Genomic DNA, 10,451 nt, shown 5'->3' with positions numbered 1-10,451 from the left:
TCTGACTGCCGCTCTCGTCCTCTCGGCCGTCCATCATCGGAGGGTTCTCCCGTTGATATCTCGGCCGCTGAGGATGGACGAGATGGGTCCTGGCGTTTCGTCCTGGGATCTCGAGGCGTGCCGGATGTCCAACAAGGCTCCGGCGGACGATGAGGTCGCGGCCCGGGTCAGGGCGGCTGTCGCTGGTAACTTCAAGGCGGAGCATGTCAATGGCTTCACCATGAGGCCTGACGTGGGGTCAATTGACCTGGTAAGTCTTTTTTCTACTTACGACTTCAATCCTCGATTTTCTTCGGTCCTTCTTAAGGCTTGTCCTTATCTACGCAGGGATCGATCGACGTTCGATCCTCGAGGCCTCCAGTGAAGGAGGATGAGGTCGATCGTGACAAGCGGTGAGAGTCTGCAGAAAAGCAGAAGTCCGCATTGGACTTAAAAAAGAACAAGGAGAAGAAGAAGAACCTCGAGCGCCAAGCGCTGGAGACGCGCCGAGCGAAATCCAGGCAGAGGGGGGAACCTGAGGAAGAGTCCCCTGATGAGGACGATGGTTGCGATGGTGACGACGATAGCGACGACTCCGAGGGGATGGCGTCCCGTCTTGACAGGATCCTCATGGGTCCGCCTCGAGCCAACGCCGACGCCCCGCAGACGGGAGCACCAAAGGAGGGACCAAGCGGGTCTCTTGAGGGGCAACAGAGGGAGCCGTCCCCCCACCGCTCCCGTGTTGATACCCCTCCCGCGCCTGCGCAAAGTCGGTCCGTCCCGCGCCCCCAACCTCCCCATGCGCCAAAGGCGGACGGCCAGGCTAAGCCCCAGGCGACGGGGCCATTGACCCGTGGCCGTGCCGCGGCTTCCAGCAAGGGGGAAACAAGCCTCAGGAGCGTTAGCCCTGACGCTTGCCAGGTGGGAGATGCCGCTCCGAGGCCTGCGCCCGTTCGTGAGGGGCCTGGAGCCTTGACGCGGGGCGGTTCGAGGCCTGTCGGTCGGGGTACCGGCAGGCGGGCCATTCTCCCTGTGGGGTAAGGTCTTCGACGCTATGATTCTCATTTTCCTATATCTTTGTGTTCTCTCGTGTAACGGCCTCTCTCATGCCCGCTCTTCTTTCTTCAGGTTGAAGCGGACGCTCGAGCAGGCCCAGCCCTCGATGGCCAAAAGGCTTAAAGTAGGAGCGGCCTCTAAAGATTCAGGTTAGCGGTTTATCTCCGTCGCTATGAGAGTCGTGTTGTTCTTACATCGATCATCGTGTTGACTGACCTTTGCTTTTGTGTGTTTTATAGGCTCCTCCGACCCTCGACCGCCAACTGGTGCTGAGAGCGCCCCGCCCCGTCCCCTGGTGGGTGAGTTCGCCCCACCGTCGCCGAAGCGGGTCGAGGCACCTCGCCCCCAAGAGCAGGAGGGAGCCCCAGAGCCTTCCTGATCTGGGATCGAGGGGGATCCTATCACTATAAGTGACGGGTCCGACGGCGATGGGTCTTCGAAGGACGCCCGTCCTATGGACGAAGAGGTCGAAGCCTCCCCCGTCGCGAAGCGGACGCCCTGGCCTGCCGGGCTTCGCTCCGTCGAGGAGCAGAGGAAGAAATAGGAAGAGGAGCACAAGCAGGAGACGCGGCAACAGTCGTTGGAGGAGCAGCGGCTGCAGTCGAAAGAAGGAGAGGAAGGGCAGCCGCCAGTAGGCCCTCAACTCGAGGAGCTGCTGGAGCAGGACCATCAACAAGAGCTTCAGGAGCTCTAGGAGAAGCTGCAGCTGAGGGGCCATCAGTTGGAGGAACTGCTCAAGCCTCCTTCTCACAGTCCGCCCCAACTAGTGCCACCAGCACCGCAAGAGCCTGGAAACCGGGAGGAGGGTTTGCCAGTTTACGGTCCTCTGACCCCGGCGTGGCTCCATCCAGGGGCGCCCGCCTCAATCCCAGCAGAGTCGGGGCGGGCGGACGGCGTGGTGGCGCTCGCCTGTATGATGCGCACCCCCGTTGACCCTCAGTCCGAGATCAGGCGCACGATCTACGACATGGACGGAATTGCTCCGGGAACGTCGGTCGTGGGCGGATCGCATTCCCGCCGAGGAGGACGAGATCGGGACGTCGGGCGGCGGTGGCGGCAGCGAGACCGGGACCTGGAAGACGGTGGACGACGACGGGCGGTTCCCCTCCCTCGTTGACTTGTTCCTGTGCCACGGGGGGTCTTTCGAGACCGTCGAGGAGCTCATCCGGGGCGTCAAGGCGCGCGCCGACCAGGAGATGGAGAATTTGTGCCCCGACCGGATCCGCATCCGGGCTTCCACCGATCCGTCCGAACCCAACATTTTCCTAGACGACCGGAAGGAGGCCGAAAAGTGGGAGCACGTCGAGGAGCTTCGCCTCTGGATGAAGCATACGGTGGGGCTCCTGTCCGACGTTGTCAACAACGGGCTCGGACTAGCCTACTTTGTAAGTGTTTTTTCGGGCCTTAATCCTTATAGAATGTTTGGTTCTGTGTTCTGACTACCCAATCGCTGGCTCGCAGGACCTGAAAGAGACCTCCCGCATCAAATCGAGCTTCATCCACGCAACAAGGGGTGGATGGGAGCAACTCCCTCTCCTCAAGGATCAACTCCTGGAATCGCAGGAGAAGCTCCTGAAGGCTTATAAGGAGCTCTTGGCGCTTGAGGAGGAGAAGAAGGAGAGGGAGGCCGCTCTGTCAGAAGCTCAGGAGGCCTCGAGGAAGGCGGTGAAGGAGGCCACGCTGTTGAGGGAGCGGGCCATGATGGTCGAGGGAGTCACGTCCAAGGCCCGGGAGGAGGCCTTATCTTACAAGAACGCCGTTGCTAATCTGGACAAGGAGAAGGGCCTCCTCCAGACTGAACTTGCCTCCGCCCGAGAAACCTTTCAAAGGATGAAGGTGGGGTGTGTGAATGGCGAGATCGCTCGGAGCGCCGCAGAGGAGGCCAAGAAGAAGGCCCTTCAAGATCTCGAGGCAGAGCAGGCTCGATCCCGCAGCCTCTCTAACGACATCGATCGTCTGAAGAGAGCGCTGTTGGAAAAAGATGGGGCCATCGCGCAAGCCGGCAAGGTCATCGAGGATCTGCGCGTCGCCAACACCGAGCTAGTGCGCTCCAACAGAGAGATCGAGAGGGCCAACACTAACTTGGTTGGCGTGAATACGGCTCTGGAGGAGAGCATTCGTGGTACGTTTCTACTATCGAGTCTCTTTTCTGAGGTGTGCTTGGTGTTATCTAATTTTTTGGTCTTTGCGGGGCTTAAAGATGAGCTGCTGGCCGCCCAAGTCGAGGCCCGTTCCACCAAGGCTCAGCTCGAGGGGGAGGTCGCTTTGAATGGTCGGCTACGGACCGCAATAAGCGACCTCTCGGCCTCCTGGGAGCTCGAGCCTGTTGACGAGTCGAGGGAGGAGGCTCGAGGCGACGTACAAGTCGATCAGCTGTGCTACCTAGGCGCAACGCTGAGGGATCGAGTGCGGGACGCTCTTCATGTCGGGGTGAAGCGGGCGATGGCGGTAGTCTGCTCAGGCTTTTCATACGACATGGAGGTGGTGTCCCACGGCTTCGTCACCGACATCTCCAAGACTGACGTGGAGAACGAGGAGAGGCTCCACGCCTTGATCGACGATGCAGAGGTCCCTAGGGAGAGGTTGGCCAAGCTGTTCGAGCCGGAAGTGCTTCCTCCCGAGACTAGCTCGGGTGCGGACGAGGGTGGTGAGGGCCGAGATGCGGACTGAGGCCTGTGAGCCTGCTCTGGGTGCCTAGGCCCCTTGTATAGTACTTTGTCGTTCTATCTTATGTAATATTGTGTTTTTAAGTGACTTATAACATCTGTGAATGTTTGCCCGTCTTTCCGCTCGAGGCTCCTTTGTTTCCCTTTGCGCCTATGTTTGTATTCCTCGAGGTCTTTTGTTTAAGGCGATCTCGATTGCCTCAAGGGTAAGAAAGCGAGTAGAGTTTCCGTAGCCCAGGGGCGTAGGAGTTCTCAGGCTCGTTGTCTCTCGGCCCTTAAGGGGCTCGAGGTGCCTCTACTACTCGACCTTACGAGGTTTATTGATAGGAACGAAAGAATTATTTGGTTTTTTCGACACTTGGGGGGCCACCCCCCTGCTAGCCCCCGAGGGGGTATTGACTATGATGTGTCATAGTTGGTACTCCCTTCTAACGTCGAGATTTTGATTCGTGAAAAAGTAAATTACTCGAGGGAAAGATCTTATTCATTCATGCATTCATTCGTAAGGCCTTGGTACAGAATATACATGGGAACATAAAGCTTTGAAATTCTAGGGGTAGAATCGACGTAGCTGTTCGATGTTTCACGCGTTGGTGAAGGTTGCCCCTTTTTCGTCCGCAAGCTTGTATGTTCCCGGCTTCTGGACTTCGGCCACCACGTATGGGCCCTCCCAAGGTGGAGTCAGCTTGTGGCGTCCTTGGTTGCTTTGCCGCCGTTGTAGGACGAGGTCGCCCACATTCAGATCTCTCTTGCGCACGTGCTTGTCGTGGTAGCGTCGAAGCTTCTGCTGGTATCTGGCGGAGTTGAGGAGGGCCGTGTCTCGAGCCTCCTCGAGTTGGTCGACCGCATTCTCTCGAGTCTCCTTATTTGATTGCTCGTTGTATGCTTTGAGTCGAGGTCCATTGGGAGCACGACCTCAGAGCCATAGACCATGAAGAACGGGGTGTATTTTGTGGCCCTGCTTGGCGTCGTTCTTAGGCTCCATAGGACCGAGGGAAGCTCCTCGACCCATTTCTTGCCGAATTTCTTCAAACAGTTGTAGATCCTCGGTTTGAGCCCCTGCAAAATCATGCCGTTGGCACGCTCGACCTGGCCGTTAGTTCGAGGGTGGGCCACTGCAGACCAGTTCACACGGATGTGATGCCGATCGCAGAAGTCCAAGAACTTTTTGCCGGTGAACTGAGTGTCGTTGTCGGTGATGATGACGTTGGGAACCCCGAATCGGTGGATGATGTCGGTGAAGAAAAGGACGGCTTGCTCGGAGCGGATGTTTGTGATGGGTCGAACCTCGATCCATTTGGAAAATTTGTCGATGGCAACCAACACGTGGGTGTACCCCCCTACTGCCTTCTGTAGAGGTCCTACTAAGTCGAGCCCCCACACCGCAAACGGCCACGTGATGGGGATCATCTGGAGAGCGTGGGCGGGCAGATGCGTCTGCTTGGCGTAGAATTGGCACCCATGGCACGAGCGCACGAGCTCGATGGCGTCAGCTACGGCCGTTGGCCAGTAGAAGCCTTGTCGGAAAGCATTCCCTACGAGGGTCCGCGGAGCAGCATGGTGGCCACAAGCCCCCGAGTGTAGATCCTCAAGGAGTTTTCGGCCTTCCTCTATGGTGATGCAGCGCTGCAAGATCCCCGTCGGGCTTCGTCGGTATAGCACGTTGCCTTCGCCGTAGATTACGTACGATTTGGCCCGTCGAGCGATACGGCAGGCCTCGGATTGATCTTCTGGTAACTCGCAACGGATTAGGCAGTCGAGGAACGGTGTGCGCCAGTCGAACGGTCGACTAGGCCGTTGTTCCACCTCCATTACTTTGGCTGCCGCTAGCAGTGCCTTGATGGTGTCCGTTTGCTGGGTGGGGGAGGCTTCGACGCCAGCCCCCGAGCCCAAGTCGATGGACGGCATGTGTAGATCTCTTGAGAATGCGTCGGATGGGATCGTGCTTCAAGTCGACGTGATCTTTGTGAGTTCGTCGGCTGCCTCGTTGTAGCGACGGGCGATGTGGATGAGCTCGAGGCCGTGGAATTTATCCTCGAGTCGACGGACCTCCTTGCAGTACGCCTCCATTTTCAGGTCGTGGCAGTTCGAAGCCTTCATCACTTGGTCGATGACGAGTTGGGAGTCGCCTCGAACGTCGAGGCGTCGGACTCCTAGCTCGATGGCGATCTTCAGACCGTTGACAAGGGCCTCGTACTCCGCGACTTTGTTAGATGCGGCAAAATGTATCCTGATGACATACCTCATATGAACGCCCAGGGGCGAGATGAATAGCAGGCCCGCCCCAACTCCCGTCTTCATGAGAGACCCATCAAAATACATCGTCCACGGCTCTGCCTGAACTTGAGCCAGGGGGAGCTGGGAGTCTGTCCATTCCGCGACGAAATCTACCAGGGCTTGTGACTTGATAGCTTTGCAGGGCGCATAAGTGAGGGTCTCACTCATGAGCTCGACCGACCACTCAGCGATTCTTCTCGTGGCCTCCCGACTCTGGATGATCTCACCCAAAGGGAAGGACGAGACCACCGTGATAGGGTGGCCGAGGAAGTAATGTTGCAACTTGCGTCGGGCGAGGATCACGGCGTAGATTAGCTTTTGGATCTGCGGATACCGTGCCTTGGTCTCCGAGAGCACCTCGCTGATGAAATAGACTGGCCTCTGGACCAGCAGCGCATGCCCCTCCTCCTGCCTCTCGACCACCACCGCCGCACTGACGACCTGAGTCGTCGAGGCAACGTACAGAAGCTGAGGCTCTGCGGGTTGGGGTGGGACCAGGACCGGGGCAGAGTTTAGTGTTTTCTTCAGATTATCGAGGGCTTCCTCGGCTTCGGGGGTCCAGGATAAACGCTCCGCTTTTTTCAAGAGCCGATATAGTGGCAACGCCTTTTCTCCCAACTTCGAGATAAAACGACTCAGCGGCGCCAAACATCCCGTGACCTTTTGCACTCCCTTGACGTCTCGGATCGGCCCCATTCTTGTGATTGCCGAGACATTCTCGGGGTTGGCCTCGATGCCGCGTTGGGAGACTATGTATCCCAGGAGCATGTCTCGGGGGACACCAAAGACACACTTCTCGGGTTTGAGCTTGATCTTGTTGGCGCGTAAGCAACTGAAAGCGATCTCGAGGTCCTAAATCAGGTATCCCCGTTGTTTTGACTTGACGACGATGTCGTCGACGTAGGCCTCGACTGTCGACCCTATGTGTTTGCCAAACACATGGAGCATGCAGTGCTGATATGTGGCTCCCGCGTTTCGAAGCCCGAACAGCATGGTTATATAGCAATACATCCCAAAAGGCGTGATGAAAGATGTCACGAGCTAATCGGACTCTTTCATTTTTATTTGGTGGTAACCAGAATACGCATCAAGGAAAGAAAGGGTTTCACATCCCGCAGTAGAATCAATGATTTGATCGATACGTGGTAATGGAAAAGGAACTTTTGGACATGCTTTATTTAAACTTGTATAATCGACACACATCCTCATTTTCCCATTCTTTTTCTTAACTAATACAGGGTTTGCTAACCAGTCGGGATGGTGAACCTCCTTGATGAATCTGGCCGTCAAAAGCTTGTGGATCTCCTCGCCAATGATCTTGCGCTTTTCCTCGTCGAAGCGGCGCAACCGTTGCTTCACTGGCTTGGAACCGGCTCGAATTTCCAAGTAGTGCTCGGCGACTTCCCTCGGTATGCCTGGCATGTCCGAGGGACTCCATGCAAACATGTCGGCGTTTGCACGAAGAAAGTCGACGAGCACGGCTTCCTATTTGGGGTCGAGGTCGGCACTGATCGTCAGCACCTTGCCGTCGGAGCCGTTGGGGTCGAGCGGGATCTTCTTTGTTCCTTCTGCCGGCTTGAAACTGCCCGCGTGGCGCTTGGGCTCCGGAGCCTCTACGGCCAGGGCCTCGAGCTTCGAGGCAAGCTTGGTGGATCTCTCGACAGCTTCCCCATATTCGACGCACTCGACGTCGCATTCGTACGTGTGCTCGTAGGAGGAGCTGAAGGTGATGACCCCCTTTGGCCCGGGCATCTTCAGCTTTAGGTAGGTGTAGTTGGGGATAGCCATGAATTTGGCGTAACCCGGGCGCGCGATGATGGCGTGGTACGTTCCTTAGAACCCCACCACTTCAAAGGTGAGGGTCTCCTTTCTGAAGTTGGCCGTCATGCTAAAGCAGACCGGTAGGTCCATTCGACCTACCGGTAACGCCTTCTTCCCAGGTACGACACCATGGAAGCCACCGGCGCTTGGTTGGAGCTGCGCCCTGTTGATGCCGAGGAGGTCGAGGGTCTCGAGGTAGATGATGTTCAGGCTGCTGCCGCCGTCCATCAGCACCTTTGAGAGTCTCGTGTTGACGATGATGGGGTCGATGACGAGCGGGTAGACGCCAGGAGTGACTACCTTGTCGGGGTGGTCGTCTCGGTCGAAGGTGATGGGGGTGCTCGACCAGCTGAGGTACTGGGGCACTGCCATTCTTGCCGCAAAGACTTCACAATGTTCCCTCTTGTGTTGCCTCGCGGTCAGCTGCGTCGAGGGACCACCGTAGATCATGTAGCAGTCGTGGACGGCAGGGAAACCGTCGTCGTCTTTACTGTCCCCCTTGTCGCCGCTCTTTTCTTTCTTCAAGTCATCACGCGCGTCCTTCTTGAACCCCAGACCATCGAAATGCTTTTTTAGCATACGACAGTCCTCGAGCTTGTGGGTTGCCCCTCCCTTATGGTAAGGGCAGGGCTCCTTTAGCATCTTGTCGAAGATGGCCCCCTCTGGGGGGCCTCGAGGCCTTTTGCGCTCCATGGCAGCGACGAGATCATCGTCGAGGTCCTCCCGCTGGAACGGCCATGTTTTCTTCTTCTTTTTGTGCTTCTTCTGTCCTCGACTGGGGCCGTCGTCATCATCGGCTGACGGTTTGCCTTTCTTTCCCTCGTAGCTGAAGAAGGCGCCGACTGCTTCTTCCCCTACAGCGTAGTTTGCCACTACGTCCATCAGCTCGTCGACGGTCTGAGGACGATTCCTGCCTAATTCCCACACCAAATCTCGACTGGTGGTGCCTGAGATAAAGGCCAGGATGACATCGTGGTCGGGGATGTGCGGCAGCTCGGTGCACTGCTTCGAGAAGCGTCGAGCGTACTCTCGGAGAGTTTCTCCTGACTTCTGCTTGCACTTGCTGAGGTCCCATGAGTTGTCGGGCCGTATGTAGGTCCCTTTAAAGTTACCCTCGAACACCCTGACCAAATCGACCCAATCATAGATCTGGTTGGCCGGGAGCTCCTCGAGCCATCTGCGGGCGGTGTCGGAGAGGAAGAGTGGCAGCTGTCGGATGATAGCTCGATCGTCCCCTCGAGCGCCTCCCAGCTGACAGGCTAACCTGAAATCTGCCAGCCATAGCTCTGGCTTGGTCTCGCCGTTGTATTTTGCAATGCTGGTCGGGGGTCAGAACGGGCTAGGCAGCGGCGTGCTGCGGATTGCCCTGCTGAACACCCGGGGACCCGGTGGTTCCGGGGCCATCCGGTCCTCGTCGCTGTCGTATCTCCCGCCGCGGTGGGCGCTGTAACCGCGCTCTTCTGCGTCCCCATACCGACGACGATGATTCTCGTTGATGTCGCGTCGTGCGTCGTGTCGTCGTTGGTTGTCGATGGGGAGGACGAGCGTGCTCTTTTTCCCTCGAGGGGGGCTGCTGATGGACTGACACCTCCTTTTCGTTGTGGGCTGCCTCATCGCGCTTTTCTATGGCCGCTCCTCGACGTCGAGAGGTCGAGCTTTCGGCCTGCTGAACCGCTGCCACTTGGAGCAGAGTCTGCACCTCATCTCGAATGCGTCACGCTTGGGAATTCGACAGTTCAGGCATATTACGCAGCAGCATTGTCGCCGCCACGACGTTCTGGCCTGCTCGAGGGAAACGACTAACGGGCTGCTCAGGCTCTTCATCTCTGATGATCTGCCTATGTACCTCTCGAGCCCGTCTGCGGACACATCCGCTAGGCGGGTAGGGCAGGTCCTGCTCGAGGATCTGTTCAAGCAGAACAAGGCGCTCGCGATCCTCGTCGAGCTTTGCTTTGAGCTCGCGTAGCTGCGCAATTTGCGCGGCTCTGTCTTCTTGTGGAGGGGGGTCGACCTGACCGTCGTTCCCAGGCATCCTGGGGTCTTCCCTTGCTGGTGGGACTCGACCGCCAGCAACAGCGTCTTGTGTCTCGACGGTGGTTTCCACCGCCCCGTCGATATGGAAGCATTCCCTAGTAGGGTCGTAGCTGTCGGTTTCAGAGTCGGAGTCCGGCTCGGCGGCGTAAAAGCATCCGCGTCCTTCCTCCAACGGTCGCTGCCTGAGGGAGGTAATCGTGTACCGCCCAGGGCCTAGGCGGCGGAGGCCTCGTACCTGCGAGAAGTCTGGCAGCTCGGACATCTGCGGATGTGCTCCATTGTCGCGTGGGAGGACCATTGGTCTTTCCACGTATGTCTGGGCGTTTGGACATATCGTCCTGGCGAGCGATGCTACGGCGTTGTCTAGCCCGAACGGCAGCGCTCTTCTTGTGGCGAACAACCCATGTGGAAGTAGCGTAGCGGTGGGGGAAAGCGCGCGGGGCGCGTCACCTCCTCTCGTCGTGCGATCCTCGTGGCGTTGGGCCGTCATACACGCAGTTTCGGCGTGCGGGGCTGTCGGCTCCTGTGCCATCTCCTGCCTGGCACGAACTTTCGGTTGTGACGAGGCAGAAGGGCGATGGTGGTGCTGTCCACGCCTCTTCTTGGGCGGGGAGGCGT

The 10,451-nt window shown here is 57.8% G+C and overlaps 1 protein-coding gene across 1 annotated transcript; it reads left to right on the top strand.

The window, feature by feature from the left end:
- Positions 583-3,239, top strand: LOC110432734 (translation initiation factor IF-2-like). Its single transcript, XM_021453526.1, has 5 exons — positions 583-1,016; positions 1,108-1,184; positions 1,275-1,330; positions 2,599-3,005; positions 3,236-3,239. The coding sequence occupies exons 1-5, from the start codon at positions 583-585 to the stop codon at positions 3,237-3,239; spliced, it is 978 nt and encodes a 325-aa protein (XP_021309201.1).

This window comes from Sorghum bicolor, chromosome 2, assembly GCF_000003195.3.
Source record: "Sorghum bicolor cultivar BTx623 chromosome 2, Sorghum_bicolor_NCBIv3, whole genome shotgun sequence".
NCBI classification, from domain to species: Eukaryota; Viridiplantae; Streptophyta; class Magnoliopsida; order Poales; family Poaceae; genus Sorghum; species Sorghum bicolor.
The sequence above is the reverse complement of the archived record's forward strand: the minus strand, read 5'-3'. Positions and strand labels throughout refer to the sequence as shown.

What these genes read in the sequence shown, in the direction of transcription:
- LOC110432734 (XM_021453526.1), top strand. Translation starts at nt 583, where the DNA reads ATGGCGTCCCGTCTTGACAGGATCCTCATGGGTCCGCCTCGAGCCAAC. An exon ending in CGGGCCATTCTCCCTGTGGG is followed by an intron (nt 1,017 to 1,107) that starts GTAAGGTCTTCG and finishes TTCTTTCTTCAG; the next exon opens with GTTGAAGCGGACGCTCGAGC. An exon ending in AGCGGCCTCTAAAGATTCAG is followed by an intron (nt 1,185 to 1,274) that starts GTTAGCGGTTTA and finishes TGTGTTTTATAG; the next exon opens with GCTCCTCCGACCCTCGACCG.